The sequence below is a fragment of the Patella vulgata genome, chromosome 5 (genome assembly GCF_932274485.2).
Source record: "Patella vulgata chromosome 5, xgPatVulg1.2, whole genome shotgun sequence".
In the NCBI taxonomy this organism is placed as follows: domain Eukaryota; kingdom Metazoa; phylum Mollusca; class Gastropoda; family Patellidae; genus Patella; species Patella vulgata.
Genome location: NC_065883.2, coordinates 25,254,922 through 25,275,122, shown reverse-complemented (window position 1 = coordinate 25,275,122; position 20,201 = coordinate 25,254,922). Strand labels below are relative to the sequence as shown.

The following is a 20,201-nucleotide window of genomic DNA, read 5'->3' as shown; positions in this document are numbered from 1 at the left end:
GAAAGAAGGTCAGATTCCTGTGGTTTTACACATTTTTAATCATATCGTGAAGTAAGATTAAGAATCGTAATGCATAAAGTATCGCAAGGATAAAGTTTGAGAGATTGTTACAGTTTCTGTATAGGTTGCAAAAAAAAGTGGTACTTGGTCTTGACCTAGAAAGCTCCTCCGGATTTTCTGGCACAATTCGGAGCGTATCAAAGGACAGTGTCTAATCATTTGGATGGTACAGAAAATCAAGGCCCGGTGTAGGCTACACCTTGACTTGGCAGTAACAAAAAGAACCATAATCCCTTTAGCTGTCTGTACAAAATATTCCTGATTTTATCATTCTGCATGGCGTATACGTCCATCGTCATTAGCCCTGTTTTAGCTACGAAAAAATTCAGTTGAAGTGTTGAAGGCTATTAAATATTATTATTATTAGATAACAGATTATTATTGAAACAAATGGTCAACAATGTTGTTCAATATATTTCATTTTTCATTTGCATACATATATATATTATTATTTTTTTGTTGGATGTTCTTTCAGTCAAAGATAAATTACTACTGTAGGGAAAAGTACTACAGTCATATGGAAAATGTGGCCTCAGAAAGTCTTCAGAAGTTTGGTAGTGATCCAGTTCTTAAATTCTTTGTAGCATTCGCAAAGATTCTTCAAGGTGAATAACACAGTTTAATACAGGGATCTTAATTTCAATCAGATAAGAGTGGGACTCACATATCTGCTCTTGCATATCACAGAAATGTGTTTGGATCAGAAAGAGGATTATAGTTCAAATGTATTATTTTGGTCAAGGGCTTCCATTTTAAGATTAAGTCCCTTTTTTTAGCTAGCCAATGTACTGTTCAGAATATATAGACCCTACAGTCAATAAGATCCCATTTTATTGTTTACATTTGATTGTTTTTCAGGACGATATCAAGAAGGTATACGTGAGCTAGATGCGTTAAAAGACAAGAGGGATGTTAATGTTTGTTCAATTATGGCTCTCATGTTTGCCCATAAAAATAGCCCAACAGTTGGTAAGCATTCATTCATTCACAAAATTTTGAATGAAATTATTCCATAATTTTGATACTTTTCATATTGACTGTGAAGTATATAAAAGACAAATAGAATTGAAGTGATTGGCAACAAAGTTACACCATTTAAAGACACGTAATTGTATATTTAACAGATAAAGAGGCTGTATTAGAATTAGATGCAAAGTTAAAAGAAGAAAGAAAACAAGCAGGAGAACTGGTTAGTTAGTAAAGCAGTATTATTAGTATCTTTATCATTAATATTATCTTTCATCAAACAAAGTTAAGGGAAGGGATATTGAAATGGGCTTCATCTGTCCTTAGTTTCATTTCTGGAGCATATCACACGAACCACGGAAGACAACACCACGAAAATTTGTCCACACATCAACCTATTATATCACTGGTAGTTTACCTTTTGCTGATTAGACACTTATCAGTTGAATGATTTTTGAGTTTCCACAGAAACAAACCTAACTATGCCTATACCTTCTGAGATATATGTTTAAAGATGGATAGAAGGCCTTGGTCATAGATAGTAGAGTTGCACCAGATAGTGAATTTTACTATCAGGCTGCATTTACTGGATAGTTTCTGTTGGTACCGGATAGCATATTTGCTCTTTAGTACCCCTTAAATAGAGGTGTGGATACCAAGTATGGTTATTCTCAACACCAGTCAGTGAATTACATAAACTATTTTTAACGTTATTTATCTGATTTTAAAAATACAGTGAAATGGTATGATGTCCTACTGTTTGCTCCGACTTGGCTAATGAAGACGTCCTATTCTTATATCAAATGCTAACTGCCAAGGGTTCTTTTAATATGTGCACACAGGACCTCGGTTTTTTGTCCCATCCAAACAACTATAATATGATATCCCTTGTCAGGCCCTCTCTCCCGAGAAACTTTCTCGCTCAACACATGATCCAACACCTAACCTCCAGGTTAGCGAGTCAAAGTACTACCCGCTGGGCCACCTCGGATCCCCTGGACAGAAAGAAATATGTTAGTTTAAAAGTCATGTATTATATAATAAATATCAATGATTCATCCACATGTTGTGCTTTGTTTTATTACAGGGTCTTTATTTTGCTGGCTTATTTCTCTTTCAAGTTGGAAAAGTAGACAAATCAAGAGAATACATAGACAGAATGCTTAAAATGAATATGGAATCCAAATTAGTAAGTGTTTCCTAACTCTGCATTTAATCAAATAGAATTTTATTTGAATTTAAATGATTTACTTTCAACAATCAAATTGGGTTGTTTCAAGAATTAATGTAAATTGTGAAAAGGGGCTGGGGGAATATTTGATTGTTGGAAACATTTTATTAAGACGGTTCTAGAGAGTTTGAAATAGAAACATGTGCAGGATAAAACTCTGTTTTCACTATCAGGTTTCCTCTAACTGCTAAAGACCCCTAGACACAAATGCATTATTGAAAAAAATTGTTGCCATGTGTTTGTCCTGAAATACCCTGGTTTGTGTCGATCGGGCATTAAACCCTATTTCTTTTTCTCTCTGTCTTTAATACAAATAATTATAGTGCTCCTTATCAAAGATATTTTAGTGTTAAAAATATTTTGTAAGAATTGTATTTAATGTTGTATATTTTCTAGGGTATGGTGTTAAAAGACATTTTATTATAATTGTATTTAATGTGTTATATTTTCTAGGGTTTAGTGCTAAAAGGATGGATAGAGTTATCTAGTGGAAGAGATATTAAAAAATCACTCAAATATTTTGAAGATGCCATGAAGTAAGTTTTAGAAAATTAATAGCAAGTTTAATAACAAGGATTTTTAATATTTAAAATCATCATGGTAATTTTTGCTTAAACATACATTATGCAAGAGCTAAATCTGTCTATTGCAGGTCTTTCTTTAGGCCTGAAATGTTATATAAACTTTTAACTAGACATTTATTAACATGAAAAAACCTTAATCATCTCTCAATGTTATCTTATGTGTCGGATTGTCACTGGATTTGAATCCGATCTGCTGCTCAACGCTCATTGATGATTAAATCAAAAAATGGATATTCGAGACTATTTTTTTTTTATTGTATTGACTTAAGTAATGATGACCGAGGCTGTGGCGAAAAATCAATCGCTAATATCTTGGTTCAAAGTGGAGCAATTTGACTGAAAATTCCAGCATATTCCCTTTACATTATCTAGTTTTTAACTATTATAGTAATAACTGCCAGCTCTTTATCTGATCTTCGATAATGTATCTTTAAAAGATAAATTGTTCACAATCTTTTCTTCTGCTTATGAAAGAAAGGCCTCTGGCCTATTGAAACTCATGCATTGCTTGTTCTTGGCTTACCAAAACCTGATAAAGACTCTTCCGATCCATGTGTTCATCACGCAGTGTTCATGAGAAATGTTTTCTAAACTTTAAATCATTCATAAGACAACTTTCACATACTGCTTGGAAGAATAAGCTGCAGATGGGTTTATGTTTCATGTTCCGTACATCCAATAACTATACAGGTCAAAGTTTAGAGATTTCTTTTTTGAAAATTGCTCTGATTGCTTGCAGAGTTATTGCCCCATTAACTGCAATCATGTATATAAACACCCTGCAGATCAAATATTTTTTAGATTTATTTTCTAACTTGTTGGTATTGTTTAGCTGGTCCTAATAGTAAGTGCAGGAGGACCGCACTACACGTAAAACAAAATCTACAAGATAAACCTGCGAACAAGACAGAAAATAGACATTGCACCAAATAAACAAATATCAAATCAAGTGAATGGATCCGGGTGCCAGCCGTAAGCATCCACTGCGCTGTACAGTCCCGGGCCTGTAGTGACACAGACTTCACTCAAATTTGAAAACAATCAGGAATACAAAAAAGACGTAATGCGACCAATCTTGACAGTGGTTGTCTGCTGACATTCGAGTTGGGCAATGATTTTATGTGCAGTTATCTCCCAAAAATTTCACAATACTTTTATACATTGATTCAGCATTACTTATCTGGATATTTCTTTCTCAATTTTCAGTATTGATGGTAATAAAGATATAGATGCCTTATTCGGTAAATCAAGATTTTTAGAATCCAGACGTAATTATAGTGGAGCTCTAGAAGTAGTTAATCAGATAGTTGTAACTTTTCCTACCTTTACGCCAGCTCTTGTTGAAAAAATGAGGTTACAACTTGCTTTACAAGATTGGGAACAAACAATTGAAACGGCTCAAAGGTAATTTAATTAGTTATGATAATAATCTTGATGAATTAAGAATAATTAAATTTTGATTTCATGTTTTTATAGAGGTTGAGTTGTCTAACATGTGCACTTTAAACCATTAGGTCTGTCATTGAGTCCAGTGGCTTAATTTCGATTTGTACTTGTACTTGACAAGGAGTAGGGTCACCTGCCCAATCTTGCGTGTTTTCTCTGGGTCCTCTGGTTTCCTCCCACTGCTCAAGAACACTGTGGGGAAGCGAATTATCTAAATAAGAATTACTATATGTTAGTCCTAGAATCACCTTGCCGAATGGTTAGCACGTGCGCGCTGTACCTTAAAGCCTGTCATTGAGTCAACTGGCGTGGTTTCGAATCCCCGGTTGTACGTGACAAGGAGTAGGGTCGCCTGTCCAACCTCGTGGGTTTTCTCCGGGGCCTCCGGTTTCCTGTCACTGCTAAAGACCCCTACGCGCAAGTGAATTCTTGAAATAAAATTAAACCATGTTTGTCCCGAAATGACCTAGTTTGTGTCGAGTAAACGAGTGGACGTTAAACACTCTCTCTCTCGCTCTCTCTGGGAATAACAGTAAATTGTACATGGGTAAAGGGATCATAATTTTTGTCTTGATATTTCAGGGCAATAGATCAAGACTTTCATTGTATTGAGGCGATGAAATATCAGGTTCTGGCATTGATGTGTAGAGATGGAAATTTTTCAGAGGTAATTTTTTTTAATCTATATACAATTCTGTAGAATAATTTACCACTTGTCACTGTGTAGGAGCTGACTGGCATTAACTTGAAAACGTGACCTGTATGTGTTACGAAACGTCAAAATTAAATAATAGAGAAGTAGTTATATCTATATATACCTTGTGTTGTGTTTTGTTGTGAATGGCATGCAGTAGTTTGGTTTGTCAATTCCGCTTTCAACAATGAAGATTTAAACCTGCATAGACTGGTAAAAGCTTACTTGATTGGTTGACCCCCATTAATCTGATGTATTTTTTTAGATTACATAAAAATGCAAGTTTTTGCATTTCTGTGAGCAAATGTCAGTACAATTAATTTGAGGGTAAATATAAGTAAACGTAATATTTTGTTTCATAGGCAAGTACAAAGATAGGTGATTTAATCACGTCTGCAGATAGATACGAAAGTCACAATCCACAGCTTTACTGTTATATGGCACAAGTCTTTAGTCGTTTGGTGAGTTTAAAACAATTGATTTCTTTAAATTTTTTTGAGAATATACAATTTTTAATACATTTGGGCTATTTGCATTTCTGTTATTTATGATAAACGAACTTACAGTTACATGTATAAGGGTTATTGAATGAACGATATCTAACAAGTTTATTGACTTCTTAATCAACAAATAATAGATTGATTTATGTAGCTGCCGGAAAACTACCAATTTAGAGCCCTGCTGCATAAATTTCTCATAAGACTTTCGTACATGTATAAATTTCTATCCAGGCACATGTGATTTTCGTACTATGTAATTTGAATATGTTACTATTAAACTCTGATGAACTCAAATGTACGTACAATTTGTGAGATATGGCCCCATCTCATTAAATTAACTGAATCCAGATTTGAAAAGTGTCTGTTATTTTCTTGCCATTCTTTTAGATGTTTGCGTTTTGTCTATTACTTCGAATTCAGTATATCTTTGTTTACAGAGATACATTTTCTTCGTAATTTTGATCAAACATCGGATGATTTTTTTACTATATATTTTACAGTGTGGTCGTAATTCCTTGATTCTACAACAGACATATACACTAACAGAGAGAGCTGTCAGTATTGATAGTAATAATGCTGATTACGTTAATGAACTAGGGTATCAGTTATTACTACAGGGCAAGGTTAAAGATGCTATGAGATGTTACAGAAATGCTATGAAATTAGATGAAACAAGTGTTCCTTCTCTAACTGGTAATTCATTGATCTTATTACACCCTTCTTTAATGAATGATTAAATGTCTGCCAGAAATTTAAAGCCTCCAATTGAGGGGTTTTGAATCCTTTACAAACTTCAATATTGTGTAAGTTGAAAGTTAAAGGAATGCTAGTCCAAAAATAATTTAATGTCATTGAGAATTTACCAGGATAGGGATGAAAAGAACATATGTCAACATTCGGCATAAACATGATATCCTCAAAACTGCCAAAATTTACTTAGTCTCGATTGACAATCTATGGTAAATTTTGTCAAAACTTCAAAACACTCATAACTTCACACAGAATAAAGTAATTTGACTGAAATTTTCAATATATCTATTATCTATTTTTAAATTGTTATATAGCAAGAACGGCCAGCTCATTTTTTCTAATTTTTGTTGTTTATTTCTTGTGACTTCTATGTACTTTGTCTTGTCCGCAGGTTTATCTTGTCACATTTGTTTTGCATGTAGTAAAGGTCCTCCTGCACATTCCATCCTCGTGGATTTTTTCCGGGTCCTCCGGTTTCCTCCCACTGCTAAAGACCCCTACGCGCAAGCGAATTATTGAAATAAAATTAAACCATATGTTAGTCCCGAAATGACCTAGTTTGTGTCGAGTGGACGTTAAACCCCATTTCTCTCTCTCTCTCTCCTCCTGCACTTACTATTGCATAATGCATCTTTAATTAAATGTTAAATATCTATTTATCATTTAAACATTTATATAGTATGACCTCTCTTTCTGGTACATTTGAAAGTTGTTCAATTGTGTGTGTTTGCCTTACCCCAAAACAATATTTGATTGATTTGATCTCTCTATTGGGCTTGTATAACTTTCGTTTAAAAATTATTGACTAAAATGAAATGTTTTATGATGTAAAGGTATTATTAGATGTCAACTATTGGAGAATCAGCTAGATGATGCAGCTCAACAACTTGAATTCTTAACAGAGATTCAACAAAGTATTGGTAGATTGGCAGTAAGTTATAATTCTGTATCTATACTAATATTTCTGATTATCATTTGTTTATCTGTCTGTTCAGGGTTGGCGGCTACACTAGGGCTGTCTCGAGGATGAAATTTGGTGTATAGGGGTAGCTCGGACTAGGGAATAACATAGGCCAGGTGGCATTGGACTACTACTTCTGGTTTCAAAGTTATGCTACTTCCGGTTCATGGCTATACGCCAGGTTAACTGCTAGTAATAGTTAAAGCCGCTACAGACCATATCTAATTTTTCATGGATTATATAACTTTTGATTGAGAAAATAAAATCAAAATATGAATGTTAAATAATCTCCTGGGTTTGATTCAATCAGATTAAAGAGATATCCATGAAAAGATTTAGGCAGAGATTATAGGTGGTGCTGTCTTGCTTTGAGCATATATATTTTATCTCTAAAACATATTTTATTGCAAAAAAATATTCTTTACAGAGGGATTAGAACAATTTATAACAAATTATGAATCTTCTCCCAAATATCAGTCAAACTTTTATATAAAATAGTATGGCGAATTAATTTATAATTTAACTAACATAAACATATGTACATCTATTTACAAAACTTCCTTGTAAATTATATTAATTAATGCATATTAATACGTTTACTTATTGGTACATTATTATAGTATTTGTTTCAATTATATGTAAAACATTTCGAGTCTTTCATATACCTTTGAATAAGTAAAACTAACATTTTATTTAACTTTTTTGATAGTAGCGATGAACCATGGAGAAATATTTTGTGTATTTCAGTGAAAGGAATATTTCCAAGCCATGTCAGTTTATTGAAAAGGGCACAGCGTTGAGTACTATACTTCGGGCAATCAAAAAAATAATGATATAAATTTTCGACAGATATAACGTTACAACTACAGTATCGATTTTCAATTATATGTGAACGAAATAGATCGAAATTTCAGCTACTACATCCATGTCGAATACGATTGTGGTATATAGAGAATGGCCTAGAACCAATGCTTCTGAATTTTGGTGGCTTTATTTTAGGTTTTAGAGATTTTTAAAATTCTTTAACGTTTGCAATGTCTTTTAAATCTTTTGATAAATTATTGTATTCGCAATTGGTTTCGGAAAGAATGATTTTCGTCTGTTGGAGTTTCGTAAATTGTAAAGTGCTTGGGGTTCGTTTACAAAATGTATAGTATTAGTAAAATACACAGGACAGATTCCATGGATTATTTTATGTAACTGATACAAACGTCTAAGCTTTCTTCTTTCACTTAATTTTGACCATGCAGTTTCAAAATATAAAGATTGTCTGGAGGCGTAAATTGTATTTCCTGTAACAACCCGAGCTGCTTTCATCTAAAAAATGTCTAATTTATCCGAATTATAACTACTACAGTTATCCCAAACTTCACAACAGTATTCAATTATAGGCAAAATAAAACATTTATAGAGTTTATTAAGTGAATCTTGAGAAATTAAAAATTTTAATTTGCAAAGTTGATTAAGTTTGAATGAAGCTACTTTAAGTATAAAGTCAAGATGATGATTCCATTTCCCGTTATTCTGAAGAAACACCCCAAGGTGTTTATGGACCGACGTATCTAATATATACGTATTATCATATTTAATATTAAGCGGATAACTAACTAATTTTTTGATAACTAAAGATCATTAGATTTGTCTTTTCTGGATTAAAAGTCAGTAACCATTTTTTAGACCATTGTAATAATTTGGATAAATTAAAGTTTAATTCAGATTCAATCTTTTCAAAACATTTTGAAGAAGAAGACAAAGACGTATCCTCAGCGAATATTTTATGATTTTAACAAATTCTTCAGAATTGTACCATTCTTTGACTGAAATTCCTTTTGCAGATCCAACCTTCACAGTGTTGGTAGTTTGAAATGGATTAATAATCTCTTAAATAACAATCAGAGTCTTTGACTTTAATTAAAATGATAGTTAAGCTATGTGATCAATGACATGTATAAAATTAATATAATTTTAACGACTTTCTTCAGACCCTTAGGATCGCCATGTGATTTATATTTTAAGTTTTTTTCCACAGGGTGCTTGATTGGGTGCCCGAAACATTTCAAATTAAAGGAATTGCAATCAAGTGATTAGAATTAAGAACTATATGGCCAAGAAACTTCTTTGGGATTTTCCAGTTTAGTCTCCTGTTATCATTGCTGATGAATAATTTGATGTTGTAAATTACCGTCGTTGTCATAATTATGATACTACACTTGATTATCTTGCATTATCCTATTCTGAGCATGCAGAAATACTGTATCTTTTTCTTTCAGGAACTGTCATATCTCAGTGCCATTCTTGCACAGAAGAAGAATCAAGGACCAGAAAAAGTGACAGAATTATTAAATGATTGTATTGAAGTACATTTTGCTGGTCTTAAGGTAATAGAAATTTAATAATACAGTAAACTTTGCATAAGTCGTATCTGAGTGGACTGACCAATTTTATCCGAGTTAAGCTAAGATCCGAGTTAGCCGAAGACTGAAATTCAATCTTAGCTCGATTAGAAATAAACTACAAGAGCCAGATAATAATTGATTCAAAGGCATATTTCAAGCTTTTGTTCGCATATGTGAGTAGACAACTTCCGTTTTGGTGCGAGTAGATTACTTTTGTTTTGTCGCCATCTTTGAAAAATGTCCTAAATTTTCTCACACAGCAGAAAGCTCTGTGCATGGAATACCTGACTACGTTTTTGGCCATCGGGACAAAACTGACTTAGTCAAATTCGGAACATACTGCCGATCCGACTTGGGCAAAGGAAAAAAGCCTCAATTAGATCAAATGGACAGAACATTTTAATCTGAGTGAAAATCCAACTTACGCACAGAAATTTAATAAGAAAAACGTGCATGATCAAAGGGTCCAAATGATTTTATCCGAGTTGAGCAAAGATCTGACTTGTACGAATGAGACTTATGCAAGGTTTACTGTACATATAATTATTTTTTATCATACAGTTATAGTGAATAAAGACAATCTATTCAAGTTATTACAATACATCCCCCCATCCACTCTTCAAATAGACAAAATATTTAGTAAAATTCAGTTGTGTGACTATGATACATTTTCTTCCTTGACCCAAGCGGAGGAGGTTGTGTTGTTTTAAACAGTAAGTTTTAGTTAGACAGTTTTCTCAATCTGTACAGATGTTATATTCATGAAAATTTGATATTAAGTTTATTTACAATGATATTATTTTTGCAGGGTTTGCCTCTTGGGGTACAGTATTTTTTCTTAATGAATCCTGATTTTCTACTACAAGTTATGAAAGCTTATTTACAGTTTGCTCCACAAGTGGTATGTATACTCTATTATTATTAATATCTACCTAGCTTGTTGTTAATTAAAGGTAACTCTGGTCCACTACATAAGACAAAGAGAGAAATGTCATTCAGGAACTAATATGTATATGCATGGGGGTCTTTAGAATTGGGAAGGAAACTTAGGTACCCAAAGAAAATTCCTGAGGTTAGCCAAGTGACCCTACACGTTGTGACAAATTAACTTGGGGATCTAGTCCATGACAAATCTGATTAAAATACAGATCTATATTTCGATGGCCTACACTACATGAAGATCTGACAAGTTATAGCGATAGGTCAGGTCAGGGGTCAAAAGACCGACTTATGACCCTATGACATCAGACATTTGATTAACCAATCAGCATTGATGTTACTAGTGGATTACCCACAGTTCCGTGAAAAACACGCCTAAAGCTCGCCGTAACAGACCGTTTCATTGGCTTATCCCTGACACCATTCAGAACACGAGTTAAATAACAACTCTTCCAGATCCAAGTGTAGTAAAGACAAGTAAAACAAAATTTTGAACTATAAAACGAAATAGGATCTGTGTTTTAACCAGATTGGTCCATGACTTGCATCTATAGATGATAACCTTATGAATTACAGCTCAAACCTTAAGGCACTTGGCCCATTAACAAACCGGGGGTTGGATAGCCGAATGGTTAGCACGTGTGCTCTGTATCATAAGGTCTGTCATTGAGTCAACTAGTGTGGTTTCGAATCCCCGGTTGTACGTGACAAGGATAGGGTTGCCTGTCCAACCTCGTGGGTTTTCTCCGGGTCCTCCGGTTTCCTCCCACTGTTAAAGACCCCTATGCGCATGCAAATTATTGAAATAAAATTGAAACATGTGTTTGGCCCGAAATGAACTAGTTTGTGTCAAGTGGACGTTAAACCCCATTTCTCTCGCTTTCTCTCCCCAATTAACAAACCCTAATGGCTGACCAGTAAAGGTTGCTAGAATAATGGGTTTATTTATATAGAGAAGCATGATTGAGCATTTTTACAATACTAATAAAGTCAGATTTTGGGAAAGATAAATTATAAAATATGAAATGAAAGTAATATGAAAACTTATGTAACACATCTAATTTCTAATGAGATGTGGAAACATTGATTTTAGTAAAAATATGATTTTAGTGGAAAATATATCAATATGTATATTTATATAACTGTATATTGAAGTAAATTATGTTTGCCTGATGTGTTTGTGTGCAAAACTATTAAGACAATTGTTTGACACTACATGTATTTTAGCCAGTACCTCCAGGTCAACCACCCAATCCAGTACTTAAACGTTGTAATCAAGTTCTTGACCCGTTGACACGAGCTGTACCAGGACTAATGGAAGCAGTATATCTTCTAGCTAAAGTCCGGTTTCTTAGTGGTAAGACCCATAATACCTGTACAGTCCTTTATTAAAATGTGAAAAAATTCTGTGAGTTTGAGTTTTGTTATAAGAAGTTTACCAATTTTAAACCAACTTCACCACCAGAGTTAGATCCCAGTGATGCTTAGTGCATTTTTTTTTCTATTTGGGTATGTTCTTGTGTTTTAAAGTCATATTAATCCAGAATAAACTTTAAATATAGAGTTTAAAACCATACACCATCAAAAGAACGTTATTTTTAAAAAAAAAAAAAGATTGGCCTAAAAACTTAAGCCATGGTTAGGGTGACCCATGTACTCACAGAAATACAGTCCACCGCTGATAGTTCGAGACTACCACTGAAGCGTGCACATTCGCCGTGCCGAGACCAACTTTCTGACAGTATGATACTATAAATAGCCATGGCACGTGCAATTCTCTACAAATCTATCAACTATTACAGCCGTAAAAAAATTATTGTTGACGATTTTGAATAGCAGTAAAATTAAGCTTCTTGGTATTACAGCAGATTTAGAAATTACGTTCGTTTCATTCTTTAAATCGCTTTATCATTAACTGTACCGTTAAGAGCGGCATCTTTTGGTTTAGTACAAATAATATCTCTGAATCACTCGGGTTAGACAGGAACATGATACTAGCAGTAGTTTCATTTTACTTTTACAAGCTTCTTAAAACGATTGTTGAGCTACCTAACGTGCTTATTTCTAAATTCAATTTCTTGTTCTAGCTTTCTGTTATGTTTCGTAAAAAAGTAGTCTTGATTATCCCGACCTGTCAATCAGACGTAGAATGGTCGATAGACTGGTTAAGCGAGACTAATTTCAAAACAAGGGCACGTAACCTATCTTTTACTCAAAAGTGTCTGGATGTTATGGACGACTCTTGGAACCAGTTTTCAGTCTATTATTTATACATGATTAATGGTCACAGCTTATTAAGTACAACATGATCGTTTATTTAGTGACTATAATTGTGTGAAACTGATTTGAGGCTTGGCATATATATAAATATTGTGGCGTAATTGTCGAGATATATGGAGATATTTATTTATGGTGGGTCACCCTACCATGGTTATTTGAGGTTTAAAATAGTCTTCTTTCATTTCACACGCCATATTTATGTGTTTTCTGCAAGTAAAGTAATAACAATTCTGCTAGCTTTTTCGTACAAATTCTTGTGAGGTGCATTTGGTTATCACTATAGTTACCCATGGTCATTTTGACACCCAGCCATTCTCCCTTTTTAGGGTACATTTACATTTGTTGGAATATATTTCCAGGTGATATTGATTCAGCACAGAATACATTACAACACTGTCTGGAACAAGATTCTACATTCTCTGATGCTCATATTCTAATGGCACAGGTAAACTACGTGATTTACTACATGTCTCTAAATAAGGACACAGTAACCATTCTTTAAAAAGATAATTTAATATTTTGAATGATGGAATGGTCAGATGTATAAAGTGATTATATAAGACAAAGTTTGATGCAAAAATGGATTTACGAAAAATTCGATCATGTTTACAAGCCAAATGGTTGAAATGTTTACGAACGATTTCATTCTGAAATACTTCTACTGACACAAATACCTTTATATTTTGCTTGAAGAAATCTGCATGGTTTTTTTACTTAACAATGTCATACTGAGAAAGATTTCTTCTGATATATTTTTCAATATTTTTTTTTAGATTCATCTGAACCAGAATAATTTTAAACTTGCCAATCAATCTTTAGAAGTTGGATTAAGTTATAACTTTCAAGTAAGTCAAATGATTGGACTGTTTTTTAAGTTTGCTATTAATACTTAAGACATCTTTAAGATAGTGTGGAAATCATGGTGTATTCTATAGACATGTGAGAGACTTTGGACCTGAAACGAAATACACAGGGAATGTTCTGCCTTGATTATGGGCCATCTGTGAATTATTTTTAATTACTTCTGAAAACTAAACAGATGCTATGTACAATAAATATGTTTGTGTGGGGTTTGTGGGGGCCGAGTTGTCTAATGCATTTCTTTTAGATTGTATAGTCTGTCAATGAAACCAATGGCAGTCCCAGGGTTGTAGGCCTACTATATGTTAGTCTCAAAATGACCTAGCTTTGTGTTGAATAGATGATAAAAAATTGGAATATTACTATTCTTCTTAATTGATTTGGAGTGGAAGCTGATGGTTGATCTTAAGTTCCAGACGCAACATAAGCAGATATATCATCTAAAATTAGACTATTAATAATATTTCACAATTAATCCTTGTTTCATATCTAAAAATTTATTGTTTATATGATCATTGTTGGTGGGTGAGCCTTGGGGTTTGAAGTCCCAGTCCTAACTGTTATACTGTATTTACTTCCTCTATTTCAGGTACGTGATCATCCTTTGTATCATTTGATTAAGGCTCGTATTCTGAAGAAACAAGGTGCTACAGCAGAGGCAGTTCAAACATTACAACTAGCTATGGTATTACCTGGTGTTAAAACAATTGGTATGTTATTAAAGATATTTATTACAAAACATTGTATTATTGGATTATGAATTATATTTTTCTTATGTTTTTAATGAATTTCTCAGATAAAAGTAGCCAGTTCTCTTTGAACTAAACAAAATTGTTTCCAGTGACCATTTTCTAGCTGTTTAACTATCTTCTGTAGAGAAATAGTTGGTCCTTCAAATTTTTGAAAATCATAGTTTATCTTGATCAGTCATAAATGTTATTTCCAGTCCTATTGTTATCACAGCTTGAATAATGGCCCTTTGTTAACAACCCATGAATGAAAGACTTTAATGAACCGGGGTGTTCTCTCTTTCCCAGCAGCTATTGTTTTCCAGGTAGAATCATTGGATCAGTACTAATTAGGGTAACAATGGTGTTAAAACTATAGTCTTTTTCATATCAATATTAACCATTTTATATAAAAGTTATTTTATTTACAAATTTAGCATGTACATATATATTTTTCATATCAATATTAGCTACTTTACATACAGGTTATTTTATTAACAAATTTAGTATTGTACATGTATATTTAAAATCCGACTAAGTGTGATATCGAATTTCCGTATTCATATAAAGTCGTCAAACCACTAATCTTTGTTTTTCATCATGTATTCTTCTGTTTAATTCTATGTACGTGTATTTTCTTTTCTTTCGACGTGAAACGCCTCCATTTCCATATTGTGATTTATAGTTCATACATGTCATAGGTTAAATTGAACTGGTCATGCAATAATTAAAACAGAGTATAACTCACTAATCTATAACTAATCCCTAATCCGCTTAATTAGTAGGGTTAATCTGCTGGAAAGTGAGAACAAACCAATGAACCCATGGGATCATTTTTCAAGTATGAAACCCTGATAAATGTTAATAACAGTCATTACTGACAATGCATTATAATCAGACATATATTCTAATGCCTTGAAATTTGATATGTATGAGAAGTCATTTTGACAAAATAAAAACATAAAAATGAAACCCTCCTCCTGCATTAGGGGGGTTGGGTGGCCGAATGGTTAGCACGTGCGTGCTGTATCATACGGCCTGTCATTGAGTCAGCTGGCATGGTTTCAAATCCCCGGTTGTACGTGACAAGGAGTAGGGTCGCCTGTCCAACCGTGTGGGTTTTCTCCGGGTCCTCCGGTTTCCTCCCACTGCTAAAAGACCCCTACGCGCAAGCGAATTATTGAAATAAAATTAAACCATATGTTAGTCCCGAAATGACCTAGTTTGTGTCGAGTGGATGTTAAACCCCATTTCTCTCTCTCTCTCCTCCTGCATTAGATGTTTGTTTAGGATTATCTAACAAACAGAATATTTTTTTGTATGGCCTTACAGACGAATTCAGTGAGAATTCAGTTTTAAATAAATGTATAAATGATATATTATTGAAGTAAGTGTCAAGTTATTTTATTATATACAGGTAGAGGTAGTGCACAAGGTAAAAGAACAGCTAATATTAACCAGATTAGTGTCAATGATAGAGTTTCAGTATTTCTAGAATTAGCTGAAGCTCATAGACAACTAGGAGAACAGGTAATTACTATCTAGTTTAAATCACTACCATCGACAATACCAAGACATTTTTGTGTTTACATGTATTAGAAACATAACTGATTAGAAATTATTACAATACAAGTTTTTAAACATGAATGTAAATCAGTTTATATACATTCATATTACATTAAAAAAGCATTAACATAACTTCCTACATTAATTATAATTATATACTGTGAGATATGATTTGATTGGAAGTGATAGCCAATTATAATACAGCTGAAATATGATTTTTGGCTGGTCATTTAGCCACACAAGAAATTCAAGAAGAACCCATGGACGATATAGCTTTATTTTGCAGTGAAATTTAGGCACAATGGGTAAAAATCAAAAGTCAGTAACAGCATTGTACAGAATTTGTCCAATGTAACGCCCTCCAGCACGCATTCCGGTAGAGTGTAATTTGAAATTTTTAAGATGATACTGAATTCTGTTTTTATTTTTAGCATGAAGCAGCCAAGATTATGCAAGATGCAATCAATGAATTTCAAGGTACTGCGGAAGAAGTAAGAATATCCATAGCCAATTCTGATTTAGCACTGGCGAGAAATGATACAGAGATGGCTTTAAATATGTTGAGAAACATTACTCCTGAACAACCATATTTTGTACAGGCTAGAGAAAAGATGGCTGACATTTACTTGAACTATAGAAAGGACAAACGGCTTTATGCTGGATGCTATAGGTAATTAACAGTTTTAAAGGGGAATTACCAAAATTTGGTGACCTTGAGATGTTGTGCTTTTGAATTCAGGATCTGCAGTAAAACTTCAATGAAAATAATATGTATGTCCCGTAGGGTTGTCACGATTAATCAGTTTAGTCTTGTAGTCGATTTGGTTTCTAGCTCAAACCGATTCACATTTTGAAAAATCGTTAGTCGTTTCATCCAATTTATATTTATTCGATTACATATAATGTTTGACTTTTACTGTCTGCTAAACACACTGCTGAATTGCTGCCTATTAAAACCGTATGGAAAGTACGTCGTTTGAGACTATACAGAAATTCCCATTTACAGTGGCATGATCTCAATGTTGCATGGAATTCTTCGCCTACCATATTAGGCATAGCTTACTACGAAATGTGTAAAATGGTTGATTTTGCGGCGAAATAACTGTCAACAACGGACAATAACAGACATGATAATCATTGGCATTATAATACTTGGACTGAATGCATGCCGCACGAGACATGGAAGTTGGCTATGCCTTTTTATGAGTGATAAACTGCCTATGTAATTTTAATAAAATACCGTTTTATAAAGAAGAAAACACAGCTCCAACAATATAATGGAAAGATTCCCTCAGAAATTCCAGTATAAATTAATTTTAAATCCAGCTGTAATTTATTATTTAATTCACAATCAGAATGTGCCGTTACTGTGTACGAGACTCCTCTATCCTGTGTACGAGGATCTTCTATTCGCCCCCCTCGGCATATATTGCCGCCTTTTTAAATGACACATGTTCTTTTCTATTTGTGCTGTCTTTCCGTGGCTTCTCTTGTTGTTTTTCATCAATATGATTATCGCTATATATGTTAAAATATTATGTACGGGAATTGTTGTACTAGTGAATTGTAATCTATTGCCAGTATTGGATTTTTAATTAGCAGTTAAAGCTGTAGGGGTAAGTCAGAACACGGGAATGTCTTACTCATCTCAATCGCGTAATTAAATATCAAAACTAATGACTTAGTGAATGTTGTTTATTGCCAATTTAAACGATTTATTCCAACATCTCTTTAGCACAAACTCAACGAAATGTACTACATTAATATACAATCAGCTATTCAGTGTTCACGCGCCATTTTATAATTTACTTATCAACAAAAAAACACAAGAAAAAAACCACGGAACGCAGTACAGACATTGCCATTATAGAATTTATACGGGATCCGATTAATCGGCAATGATACGATTTTTGGCTGGCCGATTAACCAATTCAAGAATTTTGTAATCGTGACAACACTAATGTCCCCAAACCGTGTACATTGGGTTTCAGAGGTTATCTATCTATATACGCCTCAATCATTTGAAAATGAACATTGCCTGAATAATCAGGGCTATGCTCAAATAATGATTAACAATAAAAGTAAATTGGCAAAGCATTGGTGAAGTTATCACAATTACTTACATTGAAAAATCCTTTGTGGGAATTAATTTTATTAGGAAAACAGATGAAAAACATTTGATTTTGTGTAGGATAGGTAGTAGAAATATTGATAAATATACAGGGCAAAATGTGTGACAGACTTAATGACAAAACCTTAGAATTGTACCTGACAAAGACTGAATTGATCACAACAGTGTCCGTTGGCTTATTCCAAGGTGTGAATGAATATATTATTTTCAGATATCAGGCTTAATAATTATTTTTGAAAATAATATCTACTCATACAATATTTCAGTTTACTTGTAATGCCATGAAAAGTCAAGAAGTTGAATTTATAATAGAAATACAAGATTTTCTGTCTAAATACTTATATTTTTAATCTGATTAAAATACAGATCTATATTTCGTTTATTTATACTTTTGATGGCCTTCACTACTTGAAGATCTGACCGGTTGTAGTTAGAGGTTGTGTCAGGGGTCATACAAGCGGCTTTTGACCCTGTGATGTCAGACATTTGATTAATAAATCAGCGTTGATGTATCTAGTGGGATACCTACAGTTCTGTGCACCACACACCAAGAATTCGCCACAACAGAGTTGAACAGACCGCACATCAACCAGAACGCAGGTTATATAACAACTCTTCCAGATCCTAGTGTAGTAAAGACAAGTAAAATGAAATGTTGAACTATAAAAAAACAAAACCAAATAGGATCTGTGTTTTAATCAGATTGCAGCATTTTGAAGCAATATCTACACAACCACTTTTTGTAGGCTTTAAAATATGATTACTAGGGGAAAGGTTACACAAGAAAATACTGAATCTGAAGAAGCAAAAAAAGAGAATATTGTAAAATATGCCAGATACGAACTTTTGACTCTTCACAGACGACATATTTTTATTTATATAAGTTCTTTCCAAATATATAAATTAGAAGAATTTTATAAAAACAAAGAGTGGTGTACTTATTATATCAAAGTTTATGTGTATATTTATATTATAGAGAATTGGTTGATAAATATCCCAGTCCACATACTAGTCTTTTACTTGGGGATGCCTACATGAGTATACAAGAGGTAAATATAAATCACAGTATAATTAAGAGTGTAGAGTATACTGACTACTGTCTGTATCATGGAACACATACCTTATATTATTATAGATGTGTGTGATTCAAAGTAATATTATCTAACAGTTAATGCAATGAAATGGGTTTTAAGTTATTTTGTTTACACATGATTTTTGTGTATGGTCTAAAAACTGCCATCTTAAATAAAGATAAGAGTTATGTCCCTTTATTTTAGGTAAAAATGTCCGACAAGAAAATTTTTGAAATCCCATCATTGGGTTTAACTTCCTACTTTTAACATCCTACTGGGTTAATGGAGACCATCATACACCATGTTGTGTGCTAAGAGGGAAATTGTTTCCAGTTAAGGGCTCTTTTACATGCACACCCATGTGTACACAGGACCTCGGTTTTTCGTACCATCCCAATGACTAGAAAAAAACCGCCAAAAAATCCTGAGGAACCTTCTTGGCCATGCGAACCCAGGACCTTCTAGCTGCGAAACAGTGTCTTACTCACGTAGCCACTGTGCCTCCCAACAGTCAGTGCAAGATAACTGCACAACAGGACAAGGACAGAACAAATGATACAGTAGGCCAATAGACAGTAGAATTGGATACGAAATAAAGTGGGGTTGGCGTGCTACTGTTTTTGCACCAGCTAGGATAATAAAGACTGTATATACCAATAAGTATGCGGTGGTATTTCTATCTATACTCTTTATCAAATTTTTTGATATTGTCAAATTTCAATTCTATTGTCTTTATCTGTTTTCAGCCAGAAAAGGCCATAGAGGTATATGAAGCTGCTTTACGTAAAAATCCTAAAGATTCTGGTCTTGCCAGTAAAATAGGTCAAGCTCTTGTTAAAACTCATAACTATGGAAAGGTAATAGTGTATTTTGTTAAGATTAGAATATTTTGTAGAATATGAATTTAATATACAATTGAGATCAGGTGATGAACTTCAGCTTTCTGTCCCAATGTCTAGAACAACCTATGTTGACAGAAGGTTCATGAAGTCTGCAGCCAAATTGATCTTTCTCTGGCGATACGAAAAATTGGAG

At 33.5% G+C, this 20,201-nt stretch overlaps 1 protein-coding gene across 1 annotated transcript in view; it reads left to right on the top strand.

Moving 5' to 3' along the window:
* LOC126821995 (tetratricopeptide repeat protein 21B) overlaps positions 1-20,201 on the top strand; it is a 43,065-nt gene that overhangs the window by 878 nt on the left and 21,986 nt on the right. Inside the window, exons 2-21 of the mRNA XM_050550700.2 lie at positions 536-665; positions 919-1,029; positions 1,185-1,249; positions 2,114-2,215; positions 2,711-2,793; positions 4,048-4,245; positions 4,870-4,954; positions 5,344-5,442; positions 5,982-6,174; positions 7,065-7,162; positions 9,463-9,570; positions 10,397-10,489; positions 11,755-11,884; positions 13,167-13,252; positions 13,581-13,652; positions 14,258-14,378; positions 15,814-15,926; positions 16,394-16,632; positions 19,070-19,142; positions 19,913-20,023. Coding sequence (XP_050406657.2) covers positions 536-665; positions 919-1,029; positions 1,185-1,249; positions 2,114-2,215; positions 2,711-2,793; positions 4,048-4,245; positions 4,870-4,954; positions 5,344-5,442; positions 5,982-6,174; positions 7,065-7,162; positions 9,463-9,570; positions 10,397-10,489; positions 11,755-11,884; positions 13,167-13,252; positions 13,581-13,652; positions 14,258-14,378; positions 15,814-15,926; positions 16,394-16,632; positions 19,070-19,142; positions 19,913-20,023 — 2,310 coding nt within the window. The remainder of the gene's footprint in view (positions 1-535; positions 666-918; positions 1,030-1,184; positions 1,250-2,113; positions 2,216-2,710; positions 2,794-4,047; positions 4,246-4,869; positions 4,955-5,343; positions 5,443-5,981; positions 6,175-7,064; positions 7,163-9,462; positions 9,571-10,396; positions 10,490-11,754; positions 11,885-13,166; positions 13,253-13,580; positions 13,653-14,257; positions 14,379-15,813; positions 15,927-16,393; positions 16,633-19,069; positions 19,143-19,912; positions 20,024-20,201) is intronic.